The sequence below is a fragment of the Ranitomeya variabilis genome, chromosome 7 (genome assembly GCF_051348905.1).
Source record: "Ranitomeya variabilis isolate aRanVar5 chromosome 7, aRanVar5.hap1, whole genome shotgun sequence".
Lineage (NCBI taxonomy): Eukaryota > Metazoa > Chordata > Amphibia > Anura > Dendrobatidae > Ranitomeya > Ranitomeya variabilis.
In genome coordinates this window covers 137,946,651-137,965,543 of record NC_135238.1, presented here as the reverse complement: position 1 = coordinate 137,965,543, position 18,893 = coordinate 137,946,651, and the positions used below count along the sequence as shown (strand labels likewise).

The following is an 18,893-nucleotide window of genomic DNA, read 5'->3' as shown; positions in this document are numbered from 1 at the left end:
TTTTGGAAGAAGGTCCTGTGGACTCATGAAACCAAGATTGAGTTGTTTGGTAATACAAAAAGGCGTTATGCATGGCGGCAAAAAAAACACAGTGCGTTGTATAGTTGACCGATGCACAGTGACACCATCTGCAGCAAGTTCATGCTGCAGCTCTCTGGAGATGGTCTTAGGATTGTCCTTGACTGATTTTCTGTTTTTTCTAGAATAGTGGAGGTTTTATCCTCTTTTTCCTCCTTTTGTGGTTTATACAAAACAAATATGTAGTTACTTTTCAGTGCCAGATTGCAGGGTGGCTTTGGTACCAAACAATGGAGCCATCCTTGTTGTACCACGACACTTCTGACCTCAGAGCTATAAACTGATGATATTTCAGGAATAATCATCATCACAAGAAGCTAAGTAAAGCAAAATAGTTAAGGAGGAGCTATAGCTTGGCGTTTTAGTTTAAGTGTTGCTTTATCCAAACTTTACCTCTGCAGAATATTCAGCACTTTCCAATTCTCTGAGACCCCGCTACTGCTCCTGGCATTTTGGGCAAGAGTGGATACAGCGGCATGGATTGCTGCCCCATCTTTGCGCTGCAAAGCACTGCTGCCTACCACAATCATGGGTTTTTTGGCCTGGTTAAGAACCTACAAATACATACAGAAGTAAGATAATCACTTTACAGAGATGCAGTTATTCCAAGTAACCAATGAGTGATCAAAAAAAAAAAATACAACACACTATAATCAGTGAAGCATCAGGAATAACGCAAGCATAAAAACTGTCTGCTTTACACCTGGGGACTGGTGGTCTTTTTTATTTAAAAGGGGTCATCCAGGGCCTCATTTCGGCATCGGGTGGTGAGAAGCGCTGCGGATCTTGCAATGGCCACCTTCTAGGGATCAGCAGGCCTTGTACACAACGGTCAGCTAATTACAATTGGAAAATAGCGGGAGATTTATCAGAAGCAATGGAAGCAGTGGCCGATCCTCCCGATACAGAGGTGAGAAGCTCTGGGAAACCTCTAACTGCAAGAACAAATACTGATTCCAGAGACGGCAGCAGACATTAGGGACATTTATTATTGCACTTAAACCCTTTTGCTGCTGGCACTAAATTATGCCCCAACACCTCCACTTTCTCAGAAGCGTACAGCACTGGTGTATTCCTCATATGATGGCTGCAATATCTTCATAGGAATGATGCATACTCAAAGAAAAAATGACAACATATCTATAACATGCCAGTCAAAGAAACCATGGTCTACAACATCATCTTGTCACACTGCACAATTCTCAGCAATGATCGTTTGTCCCATTTGTAGTAATGGCTATACTCTACATCTGGCAGGCACAGACTATCCTGAGCTGGACATACCTTACTAAACGGATGTTTCCCACTTGCAATATCTTTGATTATCTGAGGGGACTCTCCCAAATGGTCGTAAGTGTAGGTCAGATCGACAGGACTTCCTACCACAGCCACCTGGAGGTCATTGTGAAGCCAGCTTATCAGAAGACACACATGGTTAATTCATTTTAAGATTTTCAGCAACTTGAGTATTATAATAAAATGTCAGCTGGAAGAAATGTACATTTTTCGTATTAGGAGCACATCTGATGCCACCACCATGAAGGGGCCATATCATGCAGCGGATATCAGTGGGGACACTCGGAGCCGGATGGGGGATAACCGGGTAAAAAGAGACAAACCTCTTGCGAATTCTTGCATTAAATAGTGGCGCTTCATATCGTGGGTTGGTACCAATAAGCAGTAAGACGTCAGCTTCCTCCACACCAGCAATCCTTGAATTCAGCAGGTAATTTGATCGCAGGTCAGAGCTACACATCAAGGGAAGAAATATTTAAAAAAAGATTAAGGAACCACAGCAACTTAATGCCAAGTTACAGTTGTCCCACAATCACAACCTATGACGTGTCCACGGGCTGGATAGGTGATAAATTGTTTATTGCCGGGGGTCCCGCCACCAATCACGAGAATGATTGGCCTCACGTTCTCCAAGTGAATGGATCCGCAGGTCAGTGTGTGCACTGCTGCTCCATTCAAAGTCTATGGGGCTGACTTGGATGTAGTCAAGGTCACAGACCCCAAATTTTCAGCAACATATCCTTGGGACAAGTGATAAAGGGATTCTCCCACAAACACAACTTAATACAACATGCAGCTCAAAAGTGGCTGTCTCATCAAGAGACCCTGTGACTATATACAAAACCAGTAGCCCCCTGCTCAGGATCGCGCTCCGTGAGCCACAACGAGACACTCCCAGTCATGTCATTCCACATTTCCTATGAATGTCTGCCTGGCTGTTGCTTCCTTGTCCAAATTAATTCACCAGATCACAGGCCCTTCCAGCTCGTAGCGGACAATCTCCGATGAGAGAACCCGTTTAAAAGGGTGGTCTGGGCTTCTAATATTGATGCCAAATCTTCCAGATAGGTCATCAATGTCAGGTCAGTGGGTGTCTGGCACCCCCACTGATCAGCTGTTGTCATGTGTTAACTATACAAATCTTTATTAAGTAATCACAACACATATAAAAGCATTAAAAATGAGGGTATCAGACACAGGCAAGGCACCCACAAGGCCTGTAAAGACACATATCAATAGCAATCTAAACATTCATATGCAGAGAGGAGTTGCATATACACCTCAAAAGTGAAGGGTGGAACAAATACAGTCTTACCAAGCAGAAACACCTAAATAAAGCAAATAATATACCACAATGAAGCAAACATGATCCAAACATATCGGCATAAGTATCCCAGAGGCAGGTGTCTGTTAAAACTAGATGACATGTAGGCTATAAAATAGCATAATAGAGAAAAATGTCTGACAAATCTCATAGAATGCCATATGAAAAGAAGATTTAAAAAAGAGAAAGAGGGAATATTCCTGGACTGAACTACATATGAACCAAGAAGACCATGATAAAATTCCCATAATAAGCAATATGTGAAAATAAGCATAAACCTATGTGGCAGCACCCATGATGCGCATTTCGCGTATAGCTTCCTCAGGAGGATTTTGTGGTTAATTATCTGGGGGGACAGCCCTTAAAAGGAACCTGTCACCCCCAAAATTGAAGGTGAGCTAAGCCCACCAGCATCAGGGGCTTATCTACAGCATTCTGTAATGTTGTAGGTAAGCCCCCGATGTATCCTGAAAGATGAGAAAAAGACGTTAGATTATTCTCACTTGGGCGAGCGGTCCGATCCGATGGGCGTCGCGGTCCGGGCCGGGGCCTCCCATCTTCTTACGATGACGTCCTCTTCTTGTTTTCACGCTGCGGCTCCGGCGCAGGCATACTTTGTCTGCCTCTCTGACCTTTCCCGGCGCCTGCGCACTGCAGTACATTGCTCTGCCCTCAACAGGGCAGACAAAGTACGCCTGCGCCGGAGCCGCAGCGTCAATACAAGAAGAGGACGTCATCGTAAGAAGATGGGAGGCGCTGGACCGGACCGCGACACCCATCAGACCGCAGCGGGACCGCCCCTGGGTGAGTATAATCTAACCTCTTTTTCTCATCTTTCAGGATACATCAGGGGCTTACCTACAGCATTACAGAATGCTGTAGATAAGCTCTTGATGCTGGTGGGCTTAGCTCACCTTCCATTTTGGGGTGACAGGTTCCCTTTAATAATTTTGGCCCATTGGGTCAAAGAGCACATCTCTGTTCAGTGTGTAGCCGCCTCTGCCGAGAGCTATAGGTCACCTACTCCCCCCTGATGTGCGATTTTCGGCAGAAGTGGCTAGACACTGAACAGCGCTGTTCAGCTCTATTCAACAATTTCCTATAGCTAGCCCCAGGACTGATAACATCTGGTCAGTTGTGGTCCCGAGTGTCAGACCCCTACTGACAATGATCTATCCTAAAAATTGGTCATCAATATTAGATGCCCGGACAACGTCTAATATTTTTTATGATATTTTCTGTGCAATAAAAATGACATATTAACTTTATTCTGCGGTGACTTTATTAAAGGTGATTCCAACATTATCTAGGTGTAGGATCAAATAAAAAGAAAAACAGAAAAATGTTTCAACAGTTAAAATGCAAAAAAATGGTCACTTCTGGAACAACCTAACTATAAAAGGGTCACATGATTTAACCCCTATGGTGAATGTTGTAAAATATAAAACAAAAAAAAAACACATACAAAATGCAATTTTCTGATCAGACAACCAAACAAATGAAAATGAAAAATGTAAATGAAAAATTTGGGGCTAAAGAAACATTTTAGTGGAGAATCTTTTTCATTCCATTTTGTGTTACTTTTTAATTTAAGTTTTTAAAATGGGATCTTGTTTTTATGGCTCCTCAAAGTCTAAGCCAATTAAAGGCCTCTAAATTTTGAAGTCTAAAGGTACCTTCACACGAAACGACTTTGTAACGATATCGCTAGCGATCCGTGTCGTTGCAGCGTCCTGGCTAGCGATATTGTTTAGTTTGACACGCAGCAGCGATCAGGATCCTGCTGTGATGTCGCTGGTCGCTGAATAAAGTTCAGAACTTTATTTGGTCGTCCGATCGCCGTGTATCGTTGCGTTTGACAGCAAAAGCAACGATACCAGCGATATTTTACACTGGTAACCAGGGTAAACATCGGGTTACTAAGCGCAGGGCCGCGCTTAGTAACCCGATGTTTACCCTGGTTACCAGTGTAAAATGTAAAAAAAACAAACAGTACATACTCACATGCGTCCCCCGGCGTCCACTTCCCACACTGACTGAGCGCCGCAAAGTGAAAGTGAAAGCACAGCACAGCGGTGACGTCACCGCTGTGCCCTGCTACTGCCGGCGCTCACACAGTGCAGGAAGCGGACGCCGGGGGACGCATGTAAGTATGTAGTGTTTGTTTTTTTTACATTTTACGCTGGTAACCAGGGTAAACATCGAGTTACTAAGCGCGGCCCTGCGCTTAGCAACCTGATGTTTACCCTGGTTACCCGGGGACCTCGGCATCGTTGGTCGCTGGAGAGCGGTCTGTGTGACAGCTCTCCAGCGACCAAACAGCGACGCTGCAGCGATCGGCATCGTTGTCGCTATCGCTGCAGCGTCGCTCCATGTGAAGGTACCTTAACATCCAAAGGAGACATCTGGTAAATGTTATTTATTAACTATTTTGTGCTGTGTGACTGTTTTAAAAGCTCAAAAAATTCAAAGTTCAAAAATTGATAATTTTTCTACATTTTTTTGATATTTCAGAGGTTTTTTATAAATAAAAATAAAATCACATCAACCTAAATTTCACATTAAAAAAGAAAAATGCGTAATGGAAAAACAATGTCAGAATAACTGGGATAGAAGATGAAAATTGACTTAGGTAGGAAGACGTTAAAATAAAACTGAAGTACTATTTTTATTAGACAATTAATGTAAAGTCTATTACCCAGCTCCAGAATTTGGGAAAACTTCTTCAGTACACAGAGAATCCGAATTCAGACGGTTGAACAAATCTTTGAGAGCAACTAAAGCCTCAGCATCCACCAGGCCTCCAGCAATAGCAGCTACATCTTTGCCCTGGACACACTGCAACTAAAATAGAAGATTTATAATTGGTAACGATTGTATAACTGGTTCTGCCACAATATACACAAGATGTATTGCACCACGTTGAAAGAGGTTGTCCCACCTAATGAACGTCTTCACCAGGACCCCTTGGCAATCAACTAATAGTTGTAGGTCCAGGAGCTAAAAACCCCATTGAGGAAGCTGAAGAAATGAGGGATGCCATTAGGCTAGGACTACATGGCAACTTGGGCAGAAAAAACTTTCATGTTACCAAATTTTGCTGGTTGTCACTGCTACATCACAAGTGCAATACAAGTGAATGGAATCACATTACGACCGTGAGGGTACTGCAACTGTGACTTGCAAAAAAAAAAAAATCTACTATGGCTGGACTTTTTTTTTTTTTTACTTCCTTGTTGTGGTCACAGAACCCTCTGGGTCACAATATGATCGCCTTAACTGTGGTGTAGTAGTGACACCCAGTAAACTCACCAAAGGGCTCAGCCCATTTTTGTTGATTTTCCTCACCATATTCATAGAGCAATAACTTGTTTTTCCTTTGATGTTACTGTGTTAGATCTTTTTCTTTGGGATTGGGGGGGGGGGGGGGGGATATTTGTCTGAATATACTTGTAATGTTTTTATATTTTATTATATAGTAAAAAATGGCTTCATGTAACCAGGGCTGTGAAGTCGGTAAGCCAAACCTATGACTCCCCAGCAGCGGTCACTACTGAGCATGTACATAAAGTGTAGCACAGATTCATCTAATCTACGACTCCCCAGCACCGGTCACTACTGAGCATGTAAATAAAGTGCAGCACAGAATCATCTCATCTACGACTCCCCAGCACCGGTCACTACTGAGCATGTAAATAAAGTGCAGCACAGAATCATCTCATCTACGACTCCCCAGCAGCGGTCACTACTGAGCATGTACATAAAGTGCAGCACAGAATCATCTCATCTACAACTCCCCAGCACCGGTCACTACTGAGCATGTACATAAAGTGCAGCACAGAATCATCTCATCTACGACTCCCCAGCACCGGTCACTACTGAGCATGTACATAAAGTGCAGCACAGAATCATCTCATCTACGACTCCCCAGCACCGGTCACTACTGAGCATGCACATAAAGTGCAGCACAGAATCATCTCATCTACGACTCCCCAGCACCGGTCACTACTGAGCATGTAAATAAAGTGCAGCACAGAATCATCTCATCTACGACTCCCCAGCAGCGGTCACTACTGAGCATGTACATAAAGTGCAGCACAGAATCATCTCATCTACGACTCCCCAGCAGCGGTCACTACTGAGCATGTACATAAAGTGCAGCACAGAATCATCTCATCTACAACTCCCCAGCACCGGTCACTACTGAGCATGTACATAAAGTGCAGCACAGAATCATCTCATCTACAACTCCCCAGCACCGGTCACTACTGAGCATGCACATAAAGTGCAGCACAGAATGATCTCATCTACGACTCCCCAGCACCGGTCACTACTGAGCATGCACATAAAGTGCAGCACAGAATGATCTCATCTACGACTCCCCAGCACCGGTCACTACTGAGCATGTACATAAAGTGCAGCACAGAATCATCTCATCTACAACTCCCCAGCACCGGTCACCACTGAGCATGCACATAAAGTGCAGCACAGAATCATCTCATCTACGACTCCCCAGCACCGGTCACTACTGAGCATGCACATAAAGTGCAGCACAGATTAATCTCAATTAAAAGCCGAGATCCTTAAATCAGAAATAGAACAGACATTTATAGGACATTTCATAACTTTCCTAAATTCTTATGACAACATTTACATCACATCCTGCATTGTACTCCTGCACCCAATTTGTTATGTATTTTAGCAGTCAGAGTCGGTCCATTTTATACTGACTACACATCCACCTCCACAGTTTTGCATGTAACACAAGGTCACGTAGTCCTCTACAATAGGAGGCACTTTGTAATAACCCTCTTATCTAGTTAGAGGGGGTCACAAGGAGAGTACCTTCTTCCCCTACCATGACATGTTTATGTCCTGACAAGAAACACGAATAGGGTTTGTACTTATGGGACAACCTCTTTAGGAATCCATTCTTCATGTTTCTTGCACTACACTTAATGCATGCGTTATTTTAGAGGTCCATAACGCTTACCACTCCAGCCACCCTCGTCAGTACATCTTCCCATGCAGCTGGAACCAGATAACCTTTGTCATCCTTGATCATTGGTTGAGTAAGTCTTTGACGCTTCAACCCATCATAAGCAAATCTGTTCACAGATAAATTATATCATTTGCATAGAACATTAAAAATATTGTTGGCTAGATGCAAAGTAGGAAATGATGGGGAAAAAAAAACAAACCTGGTTTTATCAGAAATCCATTCTTCATTGATATCCTCATGCATTTTAGGCAATATTCTCATCACCTCTCCACCTCTAGTGCTGACCACAATGTTACTACCCAGAGCATCCAGGACATCAATGGACTCGGTTTTCCTATTTACAGTGTCAGACAAATAATTAAAGTTCTTCTTTAGGGTTTTCTCAGTGGATATACAAAACATATCAAAAAGTGATAAATGTCCTGTTTATTGTGTCCAACTGTTGGAGACAATTCCCTATAGTACTGACTCATTAATTCTTACATAAACAATAAATTAAAAAATGGAAAGTTTCTGGTCTGATTGTCCACTTCTTGAGGAAACAAAAACCATATCCATTTATTAGTCAGGGTTTTTGTTTCCTGAAGAAGTGGGCTACACTTAGAACTGCATACAAAAATAAAAACAAAAGTCATTTTATATTATCTCCGGCATTTGACGTTTCTGTATCATCTGGCAGCGCGGATACAGACCACAGACTTTTCATTTTTTTTTTTATGGTGAAATCACCCGTGGATCTGCAGCAGCCATACAACCTGGGATCAGGTTAGTAAATATTCATACCATCCTTGATTATTATTACCAGATAGCACAAAAATAGGGGTGTTATCTTTTCTCCTCAGCTGTTTATACCCAATATAAAAAATAACCAATTTAACTAGTGTTCACAGTTAAGCATAGTGAACATAAAATTCACAAGTTTCAGATCTTTACGTACCTAGTTTCCCAGGGTCGAGCAGTGAATGCATATGGTTTGGAAGTTAACGCTCCAACAGGGCACAGATCTATGATGTTGCCAGACAACTCTGACATAAACATTTTCTCTACGTAAGTTCCAACTTGCAAGTCATTTCCTCTCCCTGTTGTTCCAAGGTCATCAACACCAGCAACCTCACTGGCAAATCTGTGAAGAAAGACCCCATTTACAAGAACCAGACACCATTTAAAAAAATGTCTTGAGCTCAAATTATAGATTTAAACGATTGGACATTACAATTATACTGGGTAAGTATACTTATATTAGGCATTTCCTATAAAAAAAAGAAAAAAATAAAAAAAAAAAAATCGGTAACATGGTTTATTTCGCTATCTTCTGTATGCCCTTGATCAAAATTACTTGATAATTATTGGAAAAATTACAAATCTAGAGCTGAAAAAATGATAAAACTTTATTGGCTCTCAACAACAATTTTGTACATAGCACATAGCCCCCACCCCGTTTAAACATGGATGGGGGCACTGACTAATACTTTTCGGCTATGTGCACAAGTTCAGGTTTTTTTGCGTTTTTTCGGCCGTTTTCCGCCAAAAAAACCTTACATAAGCATCCTATCATTTTTAATGCATTCCGCATTTTTTGTGCACATGCTGCGTTTTTTCCCGCTGCAGAATCGCATTCCGGAGAAAAACTAAGCATGTTCATTCTTTGTGCGGAATCACTGCGATTCCGCACACATAGGATGGCATTGATCCGCTTACTTCCCGCATGGGGCTATGCTCACCATGCGGGAAGTAAGCGGATCATGTGCGGTTGGTACCCAGGGTGGAGGAGAGGAGACTCTCCTCCAGGCCCTGGAAACCATACACCTGTAATAAAAAAAAAAAGAATTAAAATAAAATAATTATTCTCACCTTCCGGCAGCCCCAGCAGCCTTCTCGCTCCTTGCTATGCTCCAGTTCCCAGTTATGCCTTGCGACAATGACCTGTGATGATGTAGTGGTCTCGCGTGATGCTACGTCATCTGGGGCCATTGCCGCGAGGCATTACTGGGAATGGGAGCTGCCGGGAGCATCGCGAGGAGAGGGAAGGCTGCGGGGGCCATTGGAAGGCGAGAGTATCACGATTTTTTATTTATTTTTAACATTATGTCTTTTTACTATTGATGCTGCATAGGCAGCATCAATAGTAAAAAGTTGGTCACACTTGTCACACACTAGGTTTGACAAGTGTGACCAACATGTCAATCAGTTTTCCTAGCGATGCTACAGATCGCTTGGAAAACGCTAGCATTCTGCAAGGTAATTATGCTTGCAAAACGCTAGTGTTTAGCGGGAATATGCATGCCAATTCTGCATGCGTATTTCCAGCAACAGGAGTAGCGGAATTGCAGCTTCATCGTATCTTGCCTCCAATGATCAGCTACAGACAAATTGTAACAATTTGTGCAGGCCACTGAAAAGAATAGTCATCCTCATTACACATAGAGGCACTAGGTCAGCCAAACTGGAAGACACGCTCCATTGAGGTCCTGAGCAAGAAAGTCTCCCTCTTTAACATCCATATGATCTGGTAGAGCATACGAGTAGGGGATATTAAGCAATAAGAGGCATAAGCCAGTCTATTATATAACACTAGATGGTGGCCCGATTCTAACACATCGGGTATTCTAGAATATGTATGCAGTATATAACACAGGGCACGCAGTATATAACACAGGGCACGCAGTATATAACACAGGGCACGCAGTATATAACACAGGGCACGCAGTATATAACACAGGGCACGTAGTATATAACACACCCCACGTAGTATATAGCACAGCGACGTACAGGGCACGCAGTATATAACACAGCCCACGTAGTATATTGCACAGCCACATAGTATATAACACAGGCCACGCAGTATATAACACAGGCCACGCAGTATATAACACAGGCCACGCAGTATATAACACAGGCCACGCAGTATATAACACAGGCCACGCAGTATATAACACAGGCCACGCAGTATATAACACAGGCCACGCAGTATATAACACAGGCCACGCAGTATATAACACAGGCCACGCAGTATATAACCCAGGGCACGTAGAATATAACACACCCCACGTAGTATATAGCACAGCGACGTAGTATATAACACGGGCCACGCAGTATATAACACATCCCACATAGCATATAACAAAGCCCACGTAGTATATAGCAGTGTTGGCACCATATCCCTGTTAAAAAAACAAACAATTAAAATAAAAAAGTTATATACTCACCTTCTGTCGGCCCCCGGTGTTGTGAATTCTGCTCTTGGGCTCCCTCCGGTGGTTGTTGGTGGTAGTGCAGTTGTCTTGGGGTTGTAATCCGGGCAGGTGTTTCTGCTGATTGCAGCTCTATTAGGTATTTAGGTGTGCAGGCTCCATGAGGCAGTGCCAGTTGTCCATTGTACTTGGAGGGATTGCATCTCTCTCTGGCTCCTCATACCATGCTGCCAATTCAGATAAGTGTCTGTTTTTTTGTCTCTGTGCACACATGCAGTGTGCTTTGCAATTCAGTGCAATTTATTGTGTTTTTGTCCAGCTTAGACTTTGTTTGGATTTTTCAGTCATGCTGGATTCTCAGGAGATGCAGATATACTTTCTATGTCTTTAGTTAGATGTGGAATATTTGTATTATCTGCTGTGGATATTTTTAGGATTTTAATACTGACCGCTTAGAATTCTGTCCTATCCTTTTCTATTTAGCTAGAAGTGCCTCTTTTGCTAAATCCTGTTTTTCTGCCTGCGTGTGTCGTTCCTCTTATACTCACAGTCAATATTTGTGGGGGGCTGCCTATCCTTTGGGGTTCTGCTCTGAGGCAGGATAGAATTCCCATTTCCATCTATAGGGGTATTTAGTTCTCCGGCTGTGTCGAGGTGTCTAGGGCGTGTTAGGTACATCCCATGGCTACTTCTAGTTGCGGTGTTAGTTTAGGGTTTGCGGTCAGTACAGGTACCACCTACTCCTGAGAAAGTCTCTCATGCGGCTCCAAGGTCACCAGATCATAACACCCCGGATCCAGCCCAGGCCTTTAGCGTTGCTCCTCACGATGCTCCGTTCCCAGTAATGCCTTTCGGCAATAACTCGTGATCATGTAGCGGTCTTGCGAGACCGCTACGTCATCATCTCGCGAGACCGCTACGTGATCTCGAGTCATTGCCGCAATGCATTCTTGGGACCGGAGCGTCGCGAGGAGCGGGAAAGGTTGCGGCGGACACCGGAAGGTGAGAATATAATGTTTTCTTTATTATTATTATTTTTAACATTATCTGTTTTTACTATTTATGCTGCATAGGCAGCATCAATACTAAAAAGTGAAGCGGTGTTTAAAGCCCACCCCAATATCGCTGATTGGTCGTGGCCGGCCGGCCACGACCAATCAGCGACCCGGGATTTCCATCACAGAAGTTACAGACAAACAGACGGAAGTACCCCTTAGACAATTATATAGATAGATCAGTAATATACAATAACAGGCCATTACCGAATACATCTGGTACACTGAATGCAACGTGTCATGATGGTCTTCACTAAGGGTCCGATGTTCTTGTCCTCCACAGCACGTTTTCCTTCCATAAACCTGCTTCTATCACTACCAAACATCATTGACTGATCCTACAAGAGAGAAGAAAAGATATGTTACACAGTTCATTTTCATTGGGCTTAATGAGATGTTCTCAAGTTTGCAAGTTATCCCCTATCCACAAGAAAAGAGAGAACATTCCAATTGCTGGGGATCCAGCCATCATGGCCACCACCGATTCCGAGAATTGAGGCTCTGCAGAGCATCAGCTGAATGTAGCGGAGGTTGATCACACGCACTGCCTCTCCATTAACTCTAATATGAGCCCAGAATCTCAGCCAAGCGCTGCACTTGGCAATCTATGGTGCGGTGGTGGGAATGAACGACCTGCGCTCCATTCACCGGGGGCTCTTCAGAGCCTTGGTTCTCAGGATTGGTGGGGGCCACGGCAACAGAACACCCAGCCATCAGAACATTATCCTTTATCTTGTGGATAGGAGATAACTTTTAAACTTAAGAAAAACCCTTTACTATTCATTTACGAATAGTACAAACACATATTAAACCGTACATTACTGCAATATATGCGCGTCTACTCCACTTCTGCAGTATCTGCAGCATGGAGAACTGTTCATAGGAGGTCCAACGCTGCAAATTATACCTTTCTGCAAGTTCTAACTATTTACACTGACAAACTTTACCTGCAAGTCACATTCTCCACCTTGATCACAAATAGGACAATCCAATGGGTGGTTTGCCAACAAGAACTCCATTACTCCTTCCCTAATTGAAGCAAAAAGTGGACAGGTCATTATAGGCACAGAAATTGGTGTGCAGTCTTAGCTTTTCCTTCAATTCGTGTTTTAAAATCAACTACTTTAAGCCATTACCACTGATATACATGTTCAATGACCCTCTGGCTTGCTCACCTTGCTTTTCTGCTTTTTTCTGAATTTGTCAATATATTCCAACCTTTCATGACGGGCATAGCACAAGCTGCCACCGGCTGAGAACAGATGAAAAGTTGTACTGTGAGATTCCTTTAAAGTGCAAACCTTTGGCGCTGTTTTACACATAATACGAGGTTAATAAATCAGTATTCTATATCATGAAAACAACAATGCACAGAGAAGTTTTTATCATTTCTGGTGCCACAACTCAAAAACAAGTGCAAATACATTGCTTTTCTTTGTGCACAGCTCCAATGCTTCTAAAAAGTAGGTCATGTTGACAAAATGGGGCATGGAGATTCACAGCACCACAAATTTACTAAACTACAATGTACAGAAGCTTCACCAGATGAAATTCCCCATAGATTACAATTTCTCACGCACTGACAGCACGGGGATGGACAGGCATTGGTCTTAATAAATTACTTCCATAGAGCAGAACAGAACATTGTAACTACTGGAGGTAATAGAACTGCCGGGTGCAGCTAAAGAGATGTCTGGGTGATGGACTTATAGCTTTACACACCTTGGGAGCTTTCTCGATCTCAACAAGACACATGCGACAATTTCCAGCTACTGACAACCGTTCATGGTAACAGAAGCGCGGTATCTGTATGCCCACCTTCTCGCATGCCTGAGGGGAGAACGAATGAGGCAGGTTTCATTACTTTAACACAAATTTACAATAATAAATTACAGTTCTCAGTCATTTATTAAAATCTCTTGTAACTCGGATGGAAATTATGACCACTGCCCTGATTTATTGGACTATACCGAAATAAAACAAAAGAAAGTGACACTCTCCTGGGTGAATGGTGGCCTTTGGATACGTTCAACCGATGTACCAGGAAAGCAACGAACGTAAAGGAAAACAAAAGCTAAATGTGAACACAGCTGAGCTATAATAATAGTGTATGCAAGAGAAATCCAAGAGAAGAGTCACACAGGTCGAACAAAATAAAACAATAGAATTGCTGTTTAGGAACAAAGGATAGAAACATGCGACAAGCCAGAGGTCACTGACCTTCGTGGTGGGCAAACAAGTAAAAGAGGGCAAATCACTCACCGAAGATATGAATGGAAATGTGTTTGACATGGGAAATGAATCTTATGTGCTGCAGCCCACTGAGGGGAGATTTACTAAGCTAAATATGAAAATTCTGGAACAATTTGCCGAAAAAAAAAAAAAAAAGTGTTTGCTGGGCGGACCAAAAATCACTACTCAATGTAAGTGTATGATATCCAGGACGAGGATCCCATATACTTACACTGAAAGCTGGTGACCGTTAACTCTGACTTCTGGTCAGTCAGGAAACTGTGGTCACAAGATGGCAGAATGGGACTGAAGCGCCGCTAAGAACAGAAGATGGAGCCTAGTAAGTATTTTACTAGGGGCAGGGAACATACATTAGTGATACCACTCCAGCAGTGAAATAAAAGGGTTTTAGACCCTTTCTACACCGTCCTTGTGTCGCTGGAAAAGAACGTGGCCTACAATGCAAAAAAGATTTGGTGCTAATGTCTCCCACGAAGGAAGATAACTAATAGATGGTATGACTTTAGAATAGAAAGTCTAAAGAGGCGCCAGATTGAACCACTGTGATAAATCAGGAGCATTATAACATAATCTACCGTAAATGTCCATGGTCTAAGAATTAGTATCGATAAATAGACCTAAATATATAAAGATGGTAAATCACAACCTCAGAGTGACACACAAAACTAACTTTAGGTAAAAGGTGTTATTTAGTGCCCCATACATCTGGAGTTCCAGTCCTTGTGCTCGCCTAGAGCCCTACTAATCAGACTAGGATGGGTGCACTATAACTCTCCATACGTGTGACCAAGAGGCGCTGGATAACCCCTTTAAGAAGAATTCTTGGGTAAGCATTCATTGTAAAAAAAAAAAAAATTATATAAATCCTAAATACTGAAAAGAAATGAAGAAAGAGTAACTGGAGCGTACCTGCAGCACTGTGGTGCCAGGCTCCACCATTACCGGTTTGCCATCCACAAACACCTCCAACAGATTGCTGGCAGCTGTGCTTGTCTGTCGGACTATTAAAAAGAAATAAATTAGTATAAAAAAACACAACAGAAAATATTAATAAAATCTAAGTAAAGTACCGGTAGCTTTTTGTTAAGGAAGATTTTAAAAAATCTGAGACAGATTGATACAAAAATATCAAATGAACTGAGCCAAGCAGACAGGTAAGTCCCATAGGACAACGCAGTAACCGGGGGTGGGATAGGCAACGCACTAACCGGGGGCGGGATAGGCAACGCACTAACCGGGGGTGGGATAGGCAACGCACTAACCGGGGGCGGGATAGGCAACGCACTAACCGGGGGCGGGATAGGCAACGCACTAACCGGGGGCGGGATAGGCAACGCACTAACCGGGGCGGGATAGGCAACGCACTAACCGGGGGCGGGATAGGCAACGCAGTTACCAGGGGGTGGGTTAGGCAACACAGTAACCGGGGGAGGGTTAAGCAACGCAGTTACCGGTGGGTGGGTTAGGCAACAGTTACCCGGGGCAGGATGGGCAACGCAGTAACCGAGGGGGCGGGATAGGCAACGCAGTAACCGGGGGAGGGTTAGGCAACACAGTTACCGGGGGGTGGGTTAGGCAACGCAGTAACCGGGGGCGGGATAGGCAACGCAGTAACCGGGGGGGGGAGGGATAGGCAACACAGTAACCGAAGGGCGGGATAGGCAACGCAGTTACCGAGGGGCGGGATAGGCAACGCAGTAATCGGGGGCGGGATATGCAGCATATAAAAAAACTGGAGATAATGATCATAGAATATTTATCAAAGCTAGTATAAGGGAAGAATGGAACAGCAGCCAATAACCCTAAGGCCATGTACACATGACGTCTTTCTTCAGGCAGAATCCGCTAGAAAAACTTATAGTTAAACATTAAGAATAATGAACGTTAGCACTTCTACGTAAAAACGACTTGTTCTGCATGTATTCATGTGTCTTGAATGTCTTTTAACCACTTCAGGTTTCTAACATTAATAGGTTAAAAAAAGTAACGTCTATTCTTCTGGTGTTTTCCACTGTACAATACAAGCCAAAAGGAATGCTGAAATAACGCCCAGCAGTCGCCCAGATGTCTTTTGGAGCATTTTCCAACTTGTTTATTTATTTTTTTTATTATAAAAATGTTACTGGTTTCTTCATTTTTCAATGGAATGAAAAAACTTCTGAAAAGAAGAAAAAAAAAAAAGCAACAAACAAATCCCCAAAATATTCTGAAAAACCCTCAGAAAAACATTAATAAAGAGACTGAATAAAAGGAGACAAGATGTTACAGGAAAAAAAAAAACGAGTTTCCTGAAGCATCTTCTACTTGAGAAAGCTGTCGGTTTCGCCTGAGCTCAGAAGACGCGGTGGTCTCATACCTTAGGCTAGGTTCACATTGCGTTAGGGCAATCAGTTAAGCGCATAGCGCTAGCGGATTGCGTTAACGCAATGTTTCTCTAGGGTCCGCGTTCGGCGTCCCCACTAGCGCAGATCCCCGATCTGCGCTAGCGAGGAACGGACCTCGGGCGCACCTCGGACGCTGCAAGCAGCGTCCGAGGTCCGTCACAAAAGAACGGCACATCGCTAGCGCGTGCCGAAAATGGCATGCGCTAGCGATGTGCTACAGGGAAAAATCACATTGCTGGCAATGGGTGCGCTAACGGACCCGTTGCACGGCGTTAATTGCCACATTTTCGCCGTGCAACGCAGTCCGTTAGCGTTAACCTATTAACGTAATGTGAACCTAGCCTAAGGGCACGGCTTTCCTTTTTCAGCATTTCTCTGGTGCTAGCTGTAATAAATCCTCCATTGTGTACAAGCATCATTTCCATCTAACCACCCAGCGCATACTCACCATTGCTTTTAGTGGCATTTGTCAGAGCTCTGCACACGGCAGGGAGAAGCAGCATAGTGCTGAGGGAAAAAAACAAGACGTGACATATAAAAGCATGACTTAATTAGAATTAAGATTATCATGCTACTATATTGTCTGTGCAATGACTAAAGAAAAACAACTAGAAAGCAAATAAAACAGAATATTCGCCCTGTAGAGCGCCCACTGGTTACATGCGGGTAACTGACAGCACATGGACCAATGGTAGACGATGCGCCAGTGCAGATGAGAACTGTACTCTGACACCTGGTTTCTGTATAAGCACGGCTAGTCTCCTCGGATTAGCATGTAACTAGCAGCTGATCCTCCCATCTTCTGCTATGCGGCGAGCGCTTGGGCCTGTACACAGAATCAGTCACGTTCACAACTTGTGCATATGGCTGGTCCGCAAAGCTCAGCACTTGGCTACATTTTAAATTATAAAAAAAAAGTTTACATATTTTCATCAAATGTCGTGTTCACAAATCTGCAAGTAACCGAAGTAAATTCAGTAAACCGATTCTACAAGAAAATATCTGTGCAGAATAATGAGCACAGTGCAGATTTTAGGTGCAACAGTGAACTCATTACTGCTGTGGATTCCACAGAGAAGTCCCAGGTCACTACTGAAGACCCCGCTGAATAGGGCTAATCTGCATGTAGGCCCAGGGGGGTGGCGGCATTTATAAGGTGCAAGGGAATAATAATAATAATCTTTATTTCTTTATTTTTATATAGCGCTAACATATTCCGCAGCACTTTACAGCTTGCACACATTGTCATCACTGTCCCCGATGGGGCTCACAATCTAGAATCCCTATCAGTATGTCTGGAACGTGGGAGGAAACCGGAGAACCTGGAGGAAACCTACGCAAACACGGGGAGAACATACAAACTCCTTGCAATGTTGTCCGTGGTGGGATTTGAACCCAGGACCCCAGTGCTGCAAGGCTGCAGTTCTATCCACTGAGCCACCGTGCTGCCCTAAGAGAAGCGTGGAGAACAACCCTGCAATCAATGCTAAATCTATAACGTACACATTTTGATTCGGGGCATAGCAGAAGCCATTTGTAGTCACATCGAGAAAGCATGTAGCAACGTATCACACCCCATATAATGCCTTCCTGACCTTATCCCATAGGCTCTGCTCTCAGATGTTGGGGAGAAGTAGACGCCCTGCACAGATCCCGCCTTCCACCATTAAAATCTTCTCTGATGGGAACTATGACCTGACTCCCATGGACTTTAGGACAGTGAAGGTCCTAGTGATAGATGCTCTTTCATCTTCATGTCTTTCAGTTCCTATAACTTATGGATCCTCTTAGCTGGAAATATTGTTTGCTCAGAATGACTGTTCAAATCAAGTACAGGCGCTCGGTGCATCATGGCGAGGTCAATCAAATGAAGAGTACACCTTCCCTTCTGCTTGTTTTCATTGATCTGATCCTCTTTAAAGCCAAAGCTGTCAATCAAAGAGTGGGGGACCGTGGAACCACGGGATATAATGGGTACATGTTCTATCCACAATAATTGGATATCAGACATAATACAAAACTTGCATTTCCTAGTTACTTCTATTGAGAAACCACTTTGCTGTTCTTATATTCAGGCTTTTCAGCGTTTGTCTACTTCAGGTCCTGAAAAGCTCCTGATGGAATCCACTCCAAACTAGGCCCTGTCCAATCAAAAGGCTGCAGAAAGGAGAATAAATACCCACTTCAGGAAATGAAAAACTTATCCAGAATCTCCACATCACTGCAGGGGAGCTGGCAGCAGCAGCCCTCCCGGGCACTGTGGTGGTGCTGGCTGCAGCCCTCCCGGGCACTCTGGTGGTCCTGGCTGCA

At 43.5% G+C, this 18,893-nt stretch overlaps 1 protein-coding gene across 1 annotated transcript in view; it reads right to left on the bottom strand.

The window, feature by feature from the left end:
* Window positions 1-18,893, bottom strand: part of NDUFS1 (NADH:ubiquinone oxidoreductase core subunit S1) — a 30,205-nt gene that overhangs the window by 9,888 nt on the left and 1,424 nt on the right. Inside the window, exons 2-14 of the mRNA XM_077275756.1 lie at window positions 17,032-17,090; window positions 15,109-15,200; window positions 13,669-13,776; window positions 13,122-13,198; window positions 12,894-12,975; window positions 12,154-12,284; window positions 8,638-8,823; window positions 7,900-8,034; window positions 7,692-7,806; window positions 5,397-5,542; window positions 1,698-1,826; window positions 1,363-1,492; window positions 472-632 (exon numbers count right to left, since the gene is read on the bottom strand). Of these exons, the coding sequence (XP_077131871.1) occupies window positions 472-632; window positions 1,363-1,492; window positions 1,698-1,826; window positions 5,397-5,542; window positions 7,692-7,806; window positions 7,900-8,034; window positions 8,638-8,823; window positions 12,154-12,284; window positions 12,894-12,975; window positions 13,122-13,198; window positions 13,669-13,776; window positions 15,109-15,200; window positions 17,032-17,086 (1,547 nt within the window). The 5' untranslated portion in view covers window positions 17,087-17,090. The remainder of the gene's footprint in view (window positions 1-471; window positions 633-1,362; window positions 1,493-1,697; window positions 1,827-5,396; window positions 5,543-7,691; window positions 7,807-7,899; window positions 8,035-8,637; window positions 8,824-12,153; window positions 12,285-12,893; window positions 12,976-13,121; window positions 13,199-13,668; window positions 13,777-15,108; window positions 15,201-17,031; window positions 17,091-18,893) is intronic.